The 19,476-nt window shown below is 55.9% G+C and overlaps 1 protein-coding gene across 23 annotated transcripts in view; it reads right to left on the reverse strand.

The window, feature by feature from the left end:
• PGS1 (phosphatidylglycerophosphate synthase 1) overlaps positions 1-18,840 on the reverse strand; it is a 67,290-nt gene extending 48,450 nt beyond the window's left edge. For all 23 annotated transcript variants that reach the window (XR_009731157.1, XR_009731146.1, XR_009731158.1 and 20 more), the window contains exons 1-7: positions 18,683-18,840; positions 9,678-9,867; positions 6,947-7,024; positions 5,254-5,353; positions 4,253-4,442; positions 3,441-3,619; positions 64-585 (exon numbers count right to left, since the gene is read on the reverse strand). Coding sequence is in view for 9 of the 23 variants with exons in the window: in XM_061389849.1 (XP_061245833.1) it covers positions 64-585; positions 3,441-3,619; positions 4,253-4,442; positions 5,254-5,353; positions 6,947-7,024; positions 9,678-9,867; positions 18,683-18,825 (1,402 nt within the window). In the remaining 14 variants the exon portion in view is untranslated. The remainder of the gene's footprint in view (positions 1-63; positions 586-3,440; positions 3,620-4,252; positions 4,443-5,253; positions 5,354-6,946; positions 7,025-9,677; positions 9,868-18,682) is intronic.
• Positions 18,841-19,476: the final 636 nt, after the last annotated feature.

The raw sequence follows: 19,476 nt of genomic DNA on the forward strand, positions 1-19,476 counted from the left end.
GGGTGCGCCCCGCCCCCCAGCTGCCCCGCACGGGCCACCTCCAGCCGGCCGGCCGCCGCATACCTTTGGCGTGGAACGTCCAGTCCCTGCGCCAGTATTCCTGCAGCTGCACCCGCTCCTGCTGCCCCAGGCTGCACACCTCACTGTAGAACTGCCGCTCGATGTGCACGTAGGCGGCCGGGATGGCGCCCGCCACCCCCTTGGCCCCGAAGAAGCCGTTCACCTCCGGCGAGGCCAGCAGGATCTGGTACTCGGCCCGCGTGCCCAAGACCAGGTCCATGTAGGCCTGGGTCAGGTTGAAGTAGCCAGTGGTGAGATAGACCTTAGCCCCTCGCTCGGCCTCTGTCAGCAGGGTCTCGGTGACAATCTCATCGATCTGAATCTCAAAGGGCTTCATCTGGATCAGGGGGTAGATCCAGGTGTCGGGGGCCGGCCTCCGGTCTCCAGCAGCTGCGGCGTCCTCCTGGGTCAGGAGGGGGTCGCTGTGGAAGGTCTGGGCGTGCAGCATCTGCTGGCGCGTCCTGGCAGAGTTGATCACGTCCATGACCCTCTTATTGGCTGCCCTGCAATACGCAGCCCGGTCACCTAGAGGGAGACACGGCAGAGGGGATCAGGGGCAGCAAACGGAGGCTCCGGACCCCCACCCAGCACGGTGGGCACGGCGCCAGCACGTGACAGGCGCGAGCAGGCACTGCAGCTCGTCCTTCACCAGTCACACAAGGCACTGCCCACATGAGGCTCCTCCTGGGACAGAAAGGCCCAAGAAAGCGTCCTGCCACAAGAAGCCTGCACGCGGGGGGCCATGGAAAGGCCTTTACAAATGCCACCTAATGGGAGTTCAAAAACAGGCAAGACTAGCTGAGGGTGACGGGAGTCAGGACAGTGGGCACCCTGGGGAGGGGGTCAGGCCTGGCTGGGGGCCCCAGGGGGCTTCTGGGCGCCAACCCACTAGGAACACACACATAAGCTGCACACCCATGTTTGGGGTGCATGGTACATGTCAGAAAGAGCATGTGTCCCACAGAGACACGTGTAAGTATGATCAGACAGCAGGAGAGAGCCAGGCAGGGTCAGAGGCGGACAGACGGGCTCTGGGTCTTGTTTGCACACGGCCACTAGAGACGAGCGGCTGCACAGACACAATGAAAGGAAAAGAAGCGAGTCTCAATGCTATCTCTAGATGATAAGAGAGTTAACGAGCTAAGCATCCAACTCAAGAAGTCATGGAGGAAAAAACAACAGGAAAAGACAAAAATACAGTACAAGGAAGGAAATTATAAAAGCAGAAATTAACAGAATGAAAACAACAACATAAGACATAAAAGTACGGAACTTCAACACTCAAAAGTTAATTCTCTCAAGAGACACAAAGGCAAGCCTTGGGCAGGGCTGATCAAGAACAGCAGCGCGGTGGGCAGCGCGGCCACGCAGGTAACCGCTCACGAGCTCCGAGCTGGGGACAGGCCCACAGGCCCACGCGCCATCAGGCCTGGGTGGCCGCATGGAGAAGGAAAGCTCCCTGCGGGGATACCCCCTTACTGATGGCGGCCAGCACGAGGGCCATTCACTCTCGCATCGTAGCGGGTTGGGGTTGGGGGGGGCTCTCAGGCTGCCCTGGTCCCCAGCAAGGCTTTGCCCAGCCCCCTACGCCCCTCGAGCGTGCTCTCACTCTTCTCTGAACGGGGGCCCTTTTCTCTGCCTATGCGTGCCAGGCCTGTTAAGTTAGAACAGGGGTCAGCCAACATTTCCTGTACAGGCCAGACAGTGAATCTGTTAGGCTTTATGAGCCAAAGGGTAAAACTGAAGACAACATGTAGGTACTCGTATGGTCAGAGAGAAAACAGACTTCCATAAATTTTTACTGGTGAAATTTAAAACATAATACTAACTATTATACTACTCTACATGGGCTTCCCAGGTGGCTCTGTAGTAAAGAACCTGCCTACCAATGCAGGAGACACAAGAGAAGTGGGTTCGATCTCAATCGGGAAAATCCCCTGGAGTAGGAAATGTCAAACTGCTCCAGTATTCTTGCCTGGAGAATTCCACGGACAGAGGAGCCTGGCGGGCTACAGTCCATGGGGTCGCAAAGAGTCGGACACGACTGCGCATGCACATAAACACACGCGCACTACTTTAAAACACTGACATACACACACACCTCTAACACACTGCCATCCCCTCTCAGGGGCTTCCTCTCTAGCTCTTCCCCTCACAAGGGCTGGGTTTAACCCATTCCCCACGCTGCTGACAGGGCTGCAAATTCAGCAGCAGACCTCCTTAAAGGCCACCAGGAAGCCACAGCCACAGGAATTGCAAGAATGCAAATACCCCGGGAACACCAGCCACCAGGGTTTGCCTGTTTCCAGCGAGCAGAGCCGAGGGCTCTCCCATTTCACGTTCCAGGCAGGAGGCCGCAGACCTCACTGGAGCCGAGAGCCACAGAGCTTCTGAGCTCTGGAGTTGGGAGCAGTGGCCCTGAGGGGGTGGCCATTTAGCAGGCTGCTTCCTGTAAGTGCAGGGCAGGTTCCTGGCTCATCCCATGGGTACCCAGACCCAATGCCCACAGTCCCACCTTCTCTGGCGACTCCCTCACCCGCAGAGCATGACGGATGGCCAGTGAGTCACATCATCTGTCTGGCTCCAAAGACAGAAGCAAAACAAAGCTCTGCCACCCAAGTCTCCTAAACCCGTGGCAAGGCCACCAGAAGCGTGCCCTCCTCACCCCCGGCCCGGGAGGCTGCAGAGCCCCGGCCCTACCTTTGCAAGGATGCAGCATCCCCTCTACAGGCCCTCCTTGCCCTCACCGCCCCCAGCTGGGAGGCTGCAAGCCCGGGCCCTACCTTTATAAGGATGAACCATCCCCTCTAGAGGGCGCCCTCACCGCCCCGGCTGGGAGGCTGCAGGGCCAGGCCCTACCTTTGTAAGGACGCACCGTCCCCTCTAGAGGGCGCCCTCCTCGCCCTCACCACCTCCTTGCCCTCATCGCCCCCAGCTGGGAGGCTGCAGAGCCCGGCCCTACCTTGTAAGGACACACCGCCCCCTCTAGAGGGCGCCCTCCTCGCCCTCACCGCCCCAGCTGGGAGGCTGCAGGGCCTGCCCTACCTTTGTAAGGACGCACCGTCCCCTCTAGAGGGCGCCCTCCTCGCCCTCACCACCTCCTTGCCCTCATCGCCCCCAACTGGGAGGCTGCAGAGCCCGGCCCTACCTTGTAAGGACGCACCGTCCCCTCTAGAGGGCGCCCTCACCGCCCCACCTGGGAGGCTGCAGGGCCTGCCCTACCTTTGCAAGGATGCACCATCCCCTCTACAGGCCCTCCTTGCGCTCACCGCCCCCAGCTGGGAGGCTGCAGGGCCTGCCCTACCTTTGTAAGGACGCACCGTCCCCTCTAGAGGGCGCCCTCCTCGCCCCGGCTGGGAGGCTGCAGGGCCCGGCCCTACCTTTGTAAGGGTGCACCATCCCCTCGACCATCTGCACAGTGTCGTCCCCCTGCAGCTGCAGGGACACGTCCCCTACTGCGTCCACCAGCTCCGTGAAGAAGTCGGCGATCTCGGGACAGTCCTGCAAGAACACGTAGCGGTCCTGCCGGTTGGTGAAGTAGGAGTCACTCAGGTTTGCACTACAAGGAGGAAAGCGGCAGGTGAGGACTCAGGCGAGAGGGCGTGACAGCAGGTCCTGGGGAGCCCGTCTCAGGGTCAGTGGCAGGAGCAGGGGAGTGACCAACCCAGATCAGGATACAGCAGCAGCCAATCAACAAACAGCTAGTGAGCCCGGCCCCCTCACGAGAGGCGGGCCAGAGTGATACGGAGGAGACACCGCGGAGTGACTGCAAGCCCTGCCCATCACTGAACTGACCATCAAGAGGAGACATGGACGTTTACAGAGCCAAGGACCACTCAAGGCTCATCTCCAGGGTTCCCCAAAGGGCATGGCTTCCCACCCGGCCCTGCCCAAGTTACTCATCCACTGGGGTTTCTCCTGTTATCAACACAGAGTGCGGGAAAGACCTTGTCCGGTGACAGTGAGCACCAGGTGAGACGGCACGCGAAGGGCTCGCACAGAACGAGCACACAGTGAGGCCTCAGGGAGCCACGGCCAGTGTGCAGCTGCGCTTCGTGGCTTCCATGGCAGTCAGGGCCCCAGGAAGACGCCAAGAGCTAGGCAAGCAGACTGAACACGCGCTGGCAGGGCCTCGGGGGATGGACTCTCCCCTGCGCTCCGCTGGCTCCCGCCTGGGGGAGGAAGCCCTCACCCGCTGAGGATGACGTTGTTGTCGAAGAGGTACACCTTGATGTGCTGCAGGCCAATGGTCTCGTTGAAGCGCTCGGGGATGAGGAGCCGCAGGAGCCCGCGGAGGTTGGGCGTGTGGAACAGCGAGACGCGGACCTGTTCCGGAAACCTCTGCAGGAGCGGGAGCAGCATGGTGCGCGAGTTCTTCCTTCCTGAAGACGTGGGTGAGCAGGAGAGAAGAGACGGGAGAGTTGCGCCAGGAGAAACACGCAGCCTGCAGGGCAGGACTGCCCCCCGAGGGCCCGAGGGCAGGCCGCCAGGCGTGGGCCATTTCCAGCCAGAGGGGCCCCAGGACAGCTTCCACCTGGACACCCACAACCTCCCGGGGCAGGACCGAGCGGTCTGGGTAGCAGACATCTGCTCTTCCAGCCACCCAGCACCTGTCCACCCACCCCCAACTCTCACACTCTGCTCGGGGCGAAGATGGCTCTGTCCACCCTGGCCTCACCCCAGCCGTAAAGGGGAGGCACCCAGGCCAGACCGGGCCAGTCAGCAGGCTCGGAAGCCCCAACAGAGCCCGAGGCAGGCAATGCAGGAGCCTCGGTCCGACCCGGAGGGAAGCAGGTGCTCTTCCGATGGACAAGACGCGGACCCGGGGGCTGCCAGAGGGCGCCCAGAGGAGCCAGGGAGGTGAAGCCAGCCCAAGGTCCAAGCCCCAAATCAAGGCCCACGCAAACCAGGTCAGATGCGTGGGAGTCAAAACAAATCTCTTTTCATGTATTTTTTTAAAATAAAAGTGTCCATATTTCTCAGGGGGAAAAACATTCCCTTTTTCTCAAAGTCATTTTCACTTAGACTTCAGGTCACTAAGCCACAAAAGGAATCCTGACAGGCCGTCCTGGCCCGTCCTAGACTGACTTCAAATAACCTTGCTCCTGGCTGAGCCTGGAGTGAAGCTTCACTCCTAAAACAGAGGCTCTGGACAAGGAAGAACCTGGGGGCCAGGGAGCGCATCAGACCTACCTCTCGAGCCCCTCGTGAAGTCCAAGAGGATGGACACCCTGAGGCCGGAAGGAAACTTCGCCTGGAGTGATTTTTCTAGAGTGCTTTCTAGGCAATCCACCTGCCAAGAAAAGAGCCGCAAGAACAGAAGAGAGAGCTGAAAAAACGGGTACGTGTTAAAGAAATGAACCAACCTGTCAGCTAACGCCCCCACAGTCCTCTGCAAACACTCATGCACACACCTGCACACACACTCATGCACACACCATCCACACTTGCCCAGAAGCCAATGCTGTGAAACCTCTTCCCAAGGCCGCCGCCCTGGGCACAGTTAATTGGAAGACACGGTGTCTACAGCCCGGGCCAGGCAAGAAGAGGGCTCTGCGGGTCAGGGGCACGGTGCCCAAGGGTGTGGATGTCACTGCTCTTGAGAACACCTGCTAAGACACGAGCTCCCACACACGTTGCAACAGGTGATCCTCACAGGCACACAACAAACAGCGCCCCACACGTGGAGAACACTCAGTAAATATTTGCTGAACGAACGAATCCAAGACACAACCTGCCCACTGGCCACTCTCCATGGGCTGGACGTGGCATTCTTCTCCCGGGAGGACAAACAGGCTTCTCAAGCTGGCAGCTGACAGTACGTCCTGAAAGCGGGGCGGCCCCTTCCTCAGACAGGAGGGAGGGGATGGGGCTCTCCTGCCCCCGACCCTTCCCTTCGCCCTGTAACCACAACCCCGTCCTAGGGGTTTCTGAACAAGGACAAACCAAGAAACAACACTTGCTATGGGCAAGGGGCCCATCTTCTCCCTCAGAGTCGAAACCACCTGAGAACTCAGACAACACAATGACCTCGTTCACACTCACTCTGGCTCATCCTGCAGGAACACCCCTAGCCCTGCACGACAGGTGACGTGTGCCCCTTCCCAACCCTGCCTGTCTCACTGGAGGGGACAAGCGAGGCACGACAGCAAGTCTAGGCAGGGACCCGGCACCCACCGCCAACCCTGGACGAAAGCAGCGGCGAGCCCGACCTGCATGCTGGCTCCTCTGTCTAACACAGGCTCAGAAAGCCTCTCTGTGAAGGACCAGAGAGTAAATATTTGGAGCTTTGCAGGCCAGATGGTCTCTGTCACAGTTACTCAGTTCTGCCACCACAGCAAGAACCCAGCCACAGACAAAACAAGAACGAGAGTGGCGATGGAGAGCGGTCCGCGTGCGAGCGCGGTCGCGTCTGGCTCTGTGGGTGAGAGTGGCTAGGCTCCAATAAAGCTTTATGTATGGACACAGAAATTTGAATTTCACGTGCTTTTATGCGGCACAATTACTACTCCTCTTTTGACTTTTTGCCCTACACTGAAAATGTGAAAACCAGCTTTAGCCCACAGGCCACAAACAGGTGGTGGCCAGATCTGGCCTGCGGGTCGCAGTTCCCAGAGCCCCGGCCTGGCAGAGCGACAGCCTGGGGCCCCCGTACAGGCCGAGGAGGACACGGGCCAGTGAGGCCAGAAGGCCCAGGATCACATCTCCCGACAACCCCAGCATCTGGGGCCACAAGAAAAATAGCTGGCCTGCAACGCTATTTTTGCAGGCCAAAAATAGCCAAAATGAGGCCAAGGAGGGTGGCTCTACCCCAACTCCACGGTGCCACATGGCCTGAGGTTTCAGGGTGACCCACTGCTGCCTCTAGGACTCCCCCAAACCTTACCAGTTCCTGTTCCAGAGGACCTATCCCCAGGTAGAGGGATGCCATCACGACCCGCCTCTTGGCTACTTTTATCTGCCCCTGAAGAGAAGAAACAATTCAAAATTCAGTCATTTGTTATGATTTTTTAAAAAGAAACATTTACTTTTATTTATTTGGCTGTGCCAGATCTCCAGCAGTGGCATGTGGGATCTTTTAACTGTTCCATGCAGGATCTAGGTCCCTGACCAGGGATCGAACCTGGGCCCCCTACATAGGTGTGCAGAGGTCTCAGGACCACCAGGGAAGTCCCTCACAGTCATCGTTTTCATATTCACTAAGGTATAGTCCTTTGATGCTGGAAAGAAAGAACACTCCAAACTGAACCACCCTGTATCTTCACCAATTAATATTTAAAGCAAGACCCAAATGTGTGTGGTAATCTCACAAATAAGGACCCACAACTCTAATTTAAAGAGCGCAGCCTGATAGTAAAGCATGAGCTACAAGATGTAAAGATAGACGTAAAGACAGTAAAGCCACGCTGCAGGACGCAGCGCAGCCTCGAGGAGGAGGGAGGCCCGTGCACACGGCCTGAGGGAAGGTCCACAGCGCACCGCAGAGGCAGAAGCGCATGGCTGAGCAGAGCACACAGCGGCTGCCTGTCAGCGCCCCACGCACACTATACGTGTGTGTGCGTCCCAGAGGCAGAGGAGGGAGTACAGGTGCAAACCTGCACTACACCCCCATCTGCACTAAGGTTTTATAGTGAGCACGTAACACTTCTGAAATGCAGACAGACAGGTAGCTAGCTAGACACACCAACAGAACACTCAACATCCAAAGACGACGCCTCAGTTCAAACAGTTCAAACATCCTCTCCTGAGACCCGTTCCAGCCGCAGGAGGACACCAGACCCCTCTCAGGAGCTGAGCGGCCAGGCCCTAGAGGAGGTCAAAGGCAGGAAGAAGGGCAAGCTGGCGAGGGCACCCGGAGAGGCAGGACGCACACTCCAGCTTGCTTTGCCACGTGGCCCCCACGGCCTGCATGTCAACAGAGGAAGAGGGGTGTCTCGACGAGATAATACACCGGCACAACACCAGGAAAGGCTTATATGCGAGGAACAAAGAACTTCCTATGTTTGCTGGTTCCTTCATTTTGTTATTTACTAGATGGCTGCTTGTGGGGAAAGTGAGTATGAAAACAGGCAAGAGGAGAACAAGTAAGGAGAAAGGTGATTTAGTTCGGGCGGCAAACGACAACAGACAACGCGACCGTCTGCTGTGACGCTGGGCCCTGCGGCACAAGCTCGGCCGAGACGAAGGCCTGGGCCCAGGCAGGCGCCACGCTGCGCTCTCCGGGAACACGGGCCACTCTGTCCCAGGAAGAAACACAACTGCTCCGCATGCAATGGGCCAGGGAACCTGCCACGACTCAGTGCAGGAGGCAGGAAATGGTGGCCTCGGCTTCCTCCCGGCCTGAGCCCTCCGGCCTGGCCGGGACTCAGCAGCCCCATTCACCCTGGGCAGATGAGGGCATGGCCCGTCTCCAGGCCAGGAGACCCCCACGGACAGCCTGTTGTTTCCCAGGAGTTGACTGGGACACCAAGACCAGCCTCCTTTGAAAAATCTGTTTCTTCAAGCCAAGCAGAGGACCAAGTAGGAGCAGAGAGTGAACAGTTTCAGCATCAGTTCTACACAAACAAGGACACACGGGAGAGTCGAGCAGAGCAAAGGGGCGGGGGAGTGTGTGCGCACGCACACACTCCATAATGGAATAAACTGGCAGGAAATTGAGATCTACAAAACAACAGGGCACAGGAGAAAAAAATATGCAAGCATTCAAATGAGCTGGTTTGCTGTGCAGAAAAAGGAAAGTCTACCTGTATGTCTTGTTATCTCCCAGCACTCCTCCTGACCGCACCATACCTTAACTCTAACATCATCGTCAATACACTCAGAATCCACGTGAATAAAAGTTAATGAGCGCTGAATTACTTCATTCCAATTAGCAGCTTAACCACAAACAACTAGACATGACATGAACGCCTATGTAATGTACGAAAACCTGAAGCTCCTAAATGCAAAGATTAGCATATCTACCAGGAGATGAAAGGTACAAACTTTAGGTAGAATCACCAGAACCCTGAGACCTAAAACCAGATGCTCAGACTTCTCAGTTCTCTGTAAACGCTCTCCGCTGAACGAGAGAGCCACTGCCTACGTGTCAAATCCCACCCCGCAGGTCATGTGGGTCTCCATCTCTTGTCCACCATTGGAGCGACTGGGTTCTGGAGACGCTGCCACGGACCCCTAGGGGGTCTACCCTGCCCTGACCAGAATGACGCTCGTTCCCCACACCCCTGCGCTGACGCGCAGCACAGACAGCCTCGGCAGGAATGTGCCCGTGTGGCCCCCAAGCTCTCACTAACCTCCCAGCTAACCTCCCAGCTAGCCTCTGTTGCCAACACGGAACAGAGGGAATCAACCTGTCCACGAGAACCAACACTTGGGACCCGACCCTCACGGGGCCCCCACGCTCTGAGCTGTTCCACCTGAGACCTCCGCCATGTAGGGAGCCTCTGGTTATGGCGTGGCTCAGCCAGGTGTGAGCCTGACTCCTGACAGGCAGAGCTGAGCAGCCATCGAAAGCTTCTATGAAGGGTGTTTCGGCTCAGGGCTCACCCAACCTTACGCCCCCCCTCACCGAACCTCTAACCCCACACTTGAACCTCTATCCCTTAAACACGACTTACCTTCATGAGCTCAAAAAACTCTGCTGGGGAAGAAAGCACCCTGACATGAGAGCTGGAGACGCCAAACTCTGGAACCAGGTTTCTGATCCACTGGAAGCGATGCACGCCCTCCGCACACAGGCAGCACGGAGGCGAGGTGACCACAGGGACCGCAGGGGACAGGAGAGGGGCCAACAGCAGCCACGGTGACCTGGGGAGAGACACACAGTCCGTCACACACCTCAAAGACTTCCTCACAAGTCTCTCTCAGCTCCTGCGGGCAAATAAGGAAAAAAAAAAATTTTTTCTTTTTGAGAACTTCAGATCTTCTAGACCATTTTAAGCGAGCTCTAGTCAAACCCTGCAAGAGTTTTTCTTCAGCCCCTATGAGTCAAGCAACTTAAGAAGTGCCAAAGCCTACAGATAAACCCCAAACTTTACGCTGATTGCAAACAAAAATTTAGAGCAGCCACAAGTAAACGCAGAAGGCCATCACCTGGTTTAATACTCCCAACAAACTCACCTGCAGAAAGCTGCCACAGGCCACCCAGAGCAAGGGCAGGTCTGGTCTCAATCTGATGTCTACAACCCAGACCCCTCGTTCTCTGATGAGATAAACAGCCTTTTATTCAGGGAAGGAACCAGAAAAAAAAAATTAAGTTTTCTCTAATACTCAGCTTCCCAGGTGGCACTAGTGGTAAAGAACGTGCCTGCCAATGCAGGGAACGTTGAAGAGACATGGGTTTGATCCCTGGGTCAGAAAGATCCCCTGGAGAAGGAACTGGCAACCCATTCCAGTATTCTTGCCTGGGAAATCCCTTGGACAGAGGAGCATGGTGGGCTACAGTCCATGGGGTCACAAAGAGTCAGACACGACTGAAGCGACTGAGCACAGCACACACAGAAAGAAAAGCTGGAAGAGGCTGGGGGAGTGACCGTCTCGTGAGGGGCCGGTGGTGACAACAACTGCCCTTCCACCACTGGACCCAGCCTCCCGGGGGTCACACCCATCTCTGGCGGGCTCCACGCCACTGAGGCCAAGCCCGCAGTGAAGGGCCCCTGTCCGCAGAGCCTCATCCCTGTCTGGCTTCCAGCAAAGAGCAGCAGGAAAATACTCTTCAGCCTGTGACCTTCACCACGGCCTCACGAGAGACTCCAGGGAGAGGACGCTGAACACCCTGTGGCCTGCAGGGCCCAGATTCCAGGAAGATGATTTCACTCACTGTCTCCTGATAAAACACTGAATCTTCCCAGGGTTTGTGAATGTCCCTCCACACACACGCCAGATGGCCGGCAGCTGGGCTTCCCAGAAAGCCCACCGGGCTGTCACGGTGACTCACTGCCAAGAAAACTTTAGTCAACGGGTGGAAGGCACGGGCTCTGGACCCTGGGAAGCCAGGGTTCACCACCGGCCTCCGAGCAGAGGTCCCTTCCCACTGCCTCTGAGGAGGTGGGACCACACTCCCAGGCATCGCTTGCTACACTTCTCCTCCAGCTTCCCTGTAAAGAGCAGCAAATGAAAGCCCTAGATGTGCAAACGCAGGGCTGCAGCCTCGATTTCCCAAAGCGGAGGCTGTCCTGCTGCTGCGCTCCAGGCCCCCTTCCAGAGCGGGGAGGGAGAGCCCTCAGTCCAGCGGAAAACCACGAGAACGGGAACATGCTCGACACTCAACGTGAAGCCCCAGAGGGGGTCTGAAGAGTCTAACGTGCGCGAAGTGGCTTCAGTCGTGTCCGCCTCTTTGAGACCCTCCGGACTGCAGCCCACCAGGCTCCTCTGTCCCTGGGATTCTCCAGCCAAGGATACTGGAGTGGGTTGCCATGGCTTCTTCCAGGGGATCTTCCCCACCCAAGGATCAAACCCACATCTCTTATGTCTCCTGCATTGGCAGGTGAGTTCTTTACCACTAGCACCACCTGGGAAGCCCCAGAAGTCTAATACTCAGGAATTAAATAGTCTGCTTGAGGTGGAAAACCCCTCAGTACCATTAGATCAACTCATCTCCCAGCCTCAGAGCACTTATATCACTCAGACCAGATAAAACAGATCCAGGGCGATACCTGTGCCCCAGGCCATGCAATCAGTCCCCCACGCTCTTCAGATGAGCCAACACACAGCGCCACTCCCAAAAAGCAAGATGAGGAAACACCTCTTTGCCACAGAGCAACCCAGGAGAAGGCAAGTGCCAACTTGGGCCTTAGTCCAAGTGGTCACGTGAGCACTGATGTTGTTCGGGGGAGGCACGGCCAGCCCAGGGCCTGCCGCCCACAAACCTGGTGGCCTCAGCAGCTTACACACCTGAAATCATCTAAGAACACAAAGGAAACCGCTAAGACTGATTCAGGAAAAGTCAAAATACACAAACAGCGCATGTGCTTCAAGTGATCACAGGGGAGCTGCCGATGCCTGAGCTGCTGGGGAAGCCTCACAACAACCCTCCCTCGAAAGGGGCTTTGATCGCCTGGTGGGATTCAGACAGGAAGTGCAGCGGGGGGCGGGGGGTTCCCAAGCCAGGACAGGTGTGTGCGAGGGAAAGAGGCAGGACTGCCAAAACCCACAGGCGCCAGAAAAACCCAGGAGGGGCTCAACAGGCAGTCCAGAGAAGACAGACGGTGAGCGCAGGGAGTTGAGGCCCTGCCACCCGCAAGAGGGGCTCTGCAGACCAGCCTGCCGGGGGCCACCACGGGCAGGTCTCGGGCCCGCTGGGCCGCTCTCCCGGGCAGCTCCCACGGGGCCAGGTTCCAAGCTCTGCTGAGGGCTTTTTCACCCTGTTTCCTGTTTAACCTGTGTACTGACAGGTTTATTTTTGTTAGAGAGGAGAAGGAACTGAAAGCCAATTATGTTTCAGGGACTAATTGGTGGTGGAGACCCAACCCTTGAGAGGCAGCTTTACATTCCAAAGAGGAAGGTGCTTGGAAAAGGAGCACAGAGTTTAATAAAGGCCCCACAAGGTCAGCACAGGCAGGGGGAGCCACACCCAGGCCCCAGACCCTCAAAATCTAACTGCCGCCCTGCCACGGCAGAAGCAGCCAGCCCTCGGGGCGGGGACTGCGCAGGGGCCCACGCTCTCCAATCATCTCAGCCAGATCCCCCGGGGGTGAGTTCTCGCTTTCCACAAGGGACTCCTGGGAATTTTCTCAGAAAAGGTCTCCCCCCGTGCCAGCCACAGCCCCTGCTGCACGCTAATCCCAGCCTCCAGGGGCCCCCACCACCTGTACAAGCAATTCCCCCCACCCCAGGCAGCTGTCTCAGGTCAAAACCCTAATCCCCACGAGACAAGAGGAGGCAGGGAGCTGTGGTTACTCTACAAAGAAAGCAGAGCTGTCACACTAACCATTTAGAGAACTAGACCTTCACACACACAATTTCCACACCGAGCCCTGAGCTCCCCTGAATCATCTCTTTCTAGATACCATCGAGCTCCCATTTCCAGTTACAGGGAGGAGGAAGTGGCAGGGGCTGGGGGTGCCAGATAAGGCTGTGCCTCCCTCTCCTGCCCTGACTCCGAGTTGCAGGGGGGTTTAGAGGACAGGGCTCGGGCCAGAGCAAGGGCGCACCCTGGAACTCAAACTCAGGCAAGCTTAACAGCTTCGCTACAGCCCTCAGCTACAAACAATGCAAAACAATCCTCAGCTCACAATTCTGAAGGTGAGATGGGAGAGCAACCTCTCCACAGGGCGGTTCCAGCCAAAACCCACAGGACACCTGGCTCAGGGAGACGGTCAGCCTTGTGACGGAGGACTTCCTGTGGAACCTGCAGACTAATTCCCTGAGCTGGGGAGTGCTCTGGGGCTAAGCTGAGGACCCCTGACCTGGAGCCACTCCCTCCACCCGGAGAGGGGCCTGGGGTAGGAGGATGCGGGGGCGACTAGGCAGGCACATAAGTATGAAGCGGGGCAGCGGGGAAGAGAGGGAGGCTTCTTCCCAGCCTCTCCAAGAGGAATCCACACCTGACCCGCCGTGATGCTCTTGTCCGCGGACGGGCCTGCCATTAGAGCAAGGAGGGCAGAACCCTGCCTGGCTGTCCTAGACAGGACGGTGCACCACGCTGATTCATGAGAGGTACCGGACGGCAGCAGGACGGACGGCAGCAGGATTGGGGCTCAGAGGAGCCAGCAGAACCGAGAGAGAGGGGGCAGAAGAGCGGTTGAGACGCCATCAACACCCCTTTGTGCAAAGGAAGCCTGGAGAAACGGGAGAAGGCATTTCTCCTTTGTGTGGGAGGACCGGAGTTTTCCATTCCACCAAACATTCTGAAACTGCACGCGCTCCGGGGGGAGAGCTCACACGTACTGCCTCCCCCCTTGACCAGGACGCAAGGCAGTGCGCCTGGAGGTCTGACCAAGCCCTCACACGTCCTCACAGGGACCTCGGAGGGGCCAAGGAAAGCTGACGCACGAGAATCCCGCCTGGGTCTGCACCTCACCTCCATCAGGGCACCCGCAGAGGACACTGGGGCTCCCTGGGGGCCGCAGCGGTGCCACCCACTACCTGTGGACATGAGGAAGCAGGCCAGCCTCCTAGGGGCTCTGCAAAACAAGGGCTGTGGGGCTCTGAAGAAAAAAGGGGGGTACCGGAGAACTGTCTCCTACACCAACCACAAACCCACCATGGACAGCAGAGGGGCTCTGTCCCCTGTAGCAGGCAAGGGCACCTAAGTGTCCCGCACTCAGGGTCGGGGTCTGAATGTCCACAAACTCTCCGGGAACCGTACGATAAGATTCGTGGTACACATGCTGTGGCTTGGGTCCCACCCAAATCGGTACAAAACGACAAGAAAAAGAAAGAAGCTTTTAAAAGAAACAGAACTCTGGAATGCCATTATTTTCAGAAACTGCTTTTTAAGAAACCCCCACCCCACCCCCGTCACACACACTTAAACGTAAAGAGGTGAAGTGATGAGAAAAGAGCAACAGTCATAACACTTCCTGAGAAAGGCTCGAGAAACTACACGAGAAACTACACCAAGGGACCAGACTTCCTGCAGCCCTGGCAGCAGGCGGCCCTTCCTGACTAACGCAAGCCCTAACCCCACACAAGGGAAATGAGTGTGAATTCCCGTAGGTCACTTCAGAAGCCCAACGGCCGCTGCACTCCTCCAAGAAGTCCGGCAACGGGCCGGGGCTGCCAGCGTGAGGTTACACGCGGCCCCGGTGACCCTATTCTTGGCTTTCCAGAAGAAAAGTCGATTACATCGAGGGGCCACAGACCTAGTGCAGACTTCTGACCCTGACGCTCCTTGGGAGCCATGGGCTCCCGGCAGGCTCTGCCGAGAACCACTCACACGTGCTACTAATCCACACAGCTTCAACCAGCCTGACTTCCCTCAATCGGCTTGACTTCCCGGCAGCTTTGAAAACAACTCGTTTACATTACTCAGATCACTTGTTTACCACGGGATTATCTATCAGAATGCTTCAATCCCGGGCTCGTTTCTATCCATCCACAAGTACACAGCTGGCTGACCAGCCTAATTCATCACCAGCAGCAAGGTGATCAGAAGGTACTCTGGTTAATAGGATCTTAATAAAGCTACCATTTAAAGGTTAGTCAGCTGCAAATCTTAATTTAGTTCTCTACAAGATCTAATTTGAATTATTTGGGGAAATCATGCTTTGATTCTAAATGTCCTCCCTCCCCCCACCCATTCTACTTCTATAATAACCAAGAGATGGCTCTACTGAACTCTAATGAGTAAGGGGGAACTGGGAAAATTCAGAGAAAAAGTAATTTCTGGAAATCTGGTGGTCCCTCAGAGTGGAAACCACTAAGAAGTTGAACAAGAGTAGGTTGAGCTGGCATTACAAGGTAAAAAAAAAAAAAAAAAATCAATAAAAAGAACAGTTTGCTGGTGACACTGCCCTCTGACAACTCAGCAAAGTCAGGACACCCCACCCCCACAACACCTCCACCCCCCACATACATGCACGCGTACACACACCTAGAATAAACAGACCTTGGGTTTCAAAAATAAAGACTTTTCTACATATAGCTCAAACTGAAAATAGCTTTTAAAAAAGAAAAAGGAGACCACAGAGAAAATATCTCCTTGTATGGCAGGCAAGCTCGCTTAGGAGCTAAGGCCCTCCTAACACAGCTCCGGCTAGGTCTCATCTGCTCCAAATAACAAGCCGGTTCTGACTAGTCCGAGGACGCCAAGAAACTTCCCCAAGTTTGTCTCCCTCTCCGGGGCAACCAACCTGCCAGTCACCTGAACAGGGAGTGCCTCCACTTGGACCCACCTGGATGCTAACTGACTGCCCTGACCTCACCTTATCATCACCCCCTGACCCGGCCCTCTTTCCCACTCCCTGTCTCGGTGAAGCGTGCCACCGTCCCTGTGGTTGCCCCAGTCAGAAACATGAGCTGCCTCCTCAGCAACCCCCCCACGGCTGACTCCAATCCAACCCCCTCACCTCTTCCCGAAAGCAAGCCCCACCCCCTTGGGCCGAGACCAGTTAGCCAGAGAAACTGCACGGGGTCTCTCAGAGCGAGCATCCCCAGGGCTCGGCCCAGCTCCCCTCTCTCCCTCCCGTCCCTCTTCCGTACCCAGCTGGCTCCTGGCAACAGCCTGAGGACCTGTGGGACCTCAGAGCTGCCGTCCACTGCTGTCCCCACCTGCCTATGAGAACATCACTCACTATTCTCCGGTGAACACCAGCTCCCACTTCCCCACTTGGCCCCCTTCCACACGCCTCGAAGACACAGCTCCAAGACCAGCACCACCCGGAAGCCTCCGTGACTTCCAGCTGTGCTTCGGTGCTGCCATGACCCTTCCTACCTTACTTTACTATCACTACTGTCTGTTTATGGGTCTGAGCACCTTGAAGGTGGCGCTCTGTATTTCTGTTTCCTTGGAACCTAACACAGGCACAGCAGTGCTCTATACATGCAGGCTGAATAAGTGAGTGAATCCAGCTGTCCATGATGAGTCAGATGCCTGCTCAAGAGAAAAACAACAGTATTTCCCGATCACTAATTAGAAGTAGTTTTAAGTAGAGTTCTCTGTCACTACGGCTGTCTCTTTAACTAAAAGGAAACAACTGCAGTAAAGAACTGTTCCCTCTCACCACTCCCCTTTCTAGCCACAAGGAATCACCAGGCACTCCAACAGTTGAGTCAGACTGGCAAGCTAAAATCTAAAATAATGTTAAGTTCATGACTACACAGAATTATTATCAATGAATCAATGATCAGAGTTACAAGAAAGCACATCATTCGGGGAATGAGGAATTGGGAGGTGCAACTGAACAATGGAGAAGAAACGAAAGTCAGCAGCCACTAGAGGTGAGTGGCCATAGAGACATGAGTAATGCCAAACACCCAAGCCACAGAGAGCAGAAAAAAATCTGCAAACTGAGTAAGACAAAGAAAGGGTCAGAAATCCACAGTACTGTAGTAGTATCGCTCAAAGTGTGTATCCCCCACCCTAGCACAGGTATCATAAGACCAAAATTTCGGGCAATTGTGTTTCTGTGATTTAACTGGGTTCCTGGTTTAACTGCCGACCCACGGAAACAAGTCTCTCAACTTAATCAATAAGAAATATGGAGCCACAACACTGGCAGCCACTGAAGCTATTTACAAAAGACCTTAAAAAGTCAATTTAGACCATCGCCACTGCCACACTAACCCCTTCCCCCCACCCCACCCCCACACACAACCACTCAAGAGAAATGTCTATCTTAGAAGAATTTGTGGCTATTGCCCCAACATCTTTTAGTAATCAATTCCAATGTTAAACAATGATTAATCATGAAGTGTTTTCTTGTACAGTTTAAATATATACAAGGGAAATGACAAAATGGCCTAAACATCTCATCCTTCAGAGCCTTTTTTCAAACTTTAAACCAAATTTCTTAGTGGGTTGAGGTCAGGACATAGAAGTCATTTGACTTGACTATCCACTGGCGTGAACAGGTCTTTGTTAAGTACCAATTACAGAAAAGGGAGGCCACCTCTTCTATACACCACTCCCATTAGGTTCACTGATGTAAAATTTAAAGCTGTTCAGATCGGTAAGCTTCCAGGAGTTTCAACCTGTGCTGATTCTATCACAAAAACTTCCTCTAAATCAAACTTTTAACTTTTTGCTGAAAATCTTCCAACGTCACCCAATATGAAGCAAGCTCCTTTCCATACCTAGAATCAGCACTGGACTGGACCACAGATCTACCAAATGCCAGAAGGTCAAATTTCACCCAAGTAGCAGATAAAAATCTAAGATAGGTGCAACCTCTAGGAAAGGATGCAGTTCTACGTTTGTTTGTTTGTTTTCTTAAAAAATAAGTGTAAAGCTCGAGTCTCTTTAACAAAAAAAACTGTGCACAGATTCTTTTTTTTTTTTTTTTTAATATTAGCAACAGCAGCAGGCCTCTTAGGTCAACATGTTCTTGGTAAATGTTTACTTTTAAAAATCACTGCCTGGGAGAATTGCTTCAAAGCCTCCTTCACCACTTTCATAAGTCACTTCAGTACTTTTCCAGAACACAGGCCCTTTGCAAAGTGTAAAAAGGGTTTCGAGTGGTTCCTCTTCCCTTGCCGGAGTGTTCCTGACTCAGGATTGCTTCACAGCCCTCTGGCAGGATGTGAGAAACGCTGCATGCACAGAATCCCAGCAGGGCTGATTCACTCTCGCCAAGTCACCCCCGCAGCTAGGATTATTTAAGGAAAAGACCCCTCCGGACTCAAGCAGTGTCTCTCGCGGACACTCTCCAACACTCACACCCTGGGGCCCAAAGAAAAGCACGAACCCAGCACCCCACCCCAAACCACCCCCCGCCAAGAGTGCACACACAGGAGCCTCTTCGCTCCAGCGTACGCAGACCGGGGTCGGGCTCGCCCATCGCAGCTCCGGGCAGGCCCAGCCGATCTCGCTCGCGGGGCCCCCGTTCCCCCGGAAGGCTGGCGGCAAAGTGGGGCCGGGCGGGCCCGCGCGGGGGACACGGAGGTCTCGCCGCCACGCCAGGGGGCTTGGGGTCCGGGTCGGGGGGGAGCGGGCGCGCCTGCAGCCCCGCAGCCCTCTCACCTCCTGCGCCGGCGGTCCGGGTTCCTGCCGAGGCGGTCGGACAGGCGCCCCAGGAGCGCAGCCAGCCCGGGGCGGCCAGGCAGAAGGCCCAGCAGCCGCCTCCAGAACACCGGCCCAGCCGCCGCAGCCGCCGCCGCCGCCATGGAGACTCGCCGCTTCCGCTTCCGGCGCGCGAGAACTTTATTGACAACCGCGCGCCCGGACAGCGGCCGCGCGCGCGAGCCCGGAGCGCCGGCGGGCCCGCCCCTCGGCTTCGGTTTCCTGCCAGGTGGGCACAGGTGTGCTCCGAGCTGGAGCCAGGCCGTGGGAGAGCAGAGGGCGGGCCTCAGCATCCGCTGACTCGGCCTCGATACCGGACAGGGGGTGGAGAGTAGTGGGGGGACATCACCTGTCCAGGTCCCGTGACCGAGTTCAGGCTGGACTTGAGAGGCCGAGCCCCGCCTCCAAGTATTGGGTAAGATGTCCAGAAGGGGGTGACCCGTTGACTTACCCCAGCACACTGAGAACGGAAAAATCCCCACCAGACCCAGGCAGGACGATGTTTCACCTGGTCAGCTCCAGGCCTGCAGCTCGAGGACACAGAGCGGCTCACCCAGTCTAGGTGCAGGAACGACACCTCTATGAGCCCAAATGCATACACACGTCATAACCTCCCTCTGGAAACTACGGCCCCATGGCCAAAGAAGCTGAAGGAGCTCATCCCTATAGCCAAGAACACTTCTCATCAGTCATTTCAGTCACAGTCGTGTCCGACTCTTTGCCACCCCATGGACTGCAGCACGCCAGTTCTCCCT

This window comes from Bos javanicus, chromosome 19 (genome assembly GCF_032452875.1).
Source record: "Bos javanicus breed banteng chromosome 19, ARS-OSU_banteng_1.0, whole genome shotgun sequence".
Taxonomy (NCBI): domain Eukaryota; kingdom Metazoa; phylum Chordata; class Mammalia; order Artiodactyla; family Bovidae; genus Bos; species Bos javanicus.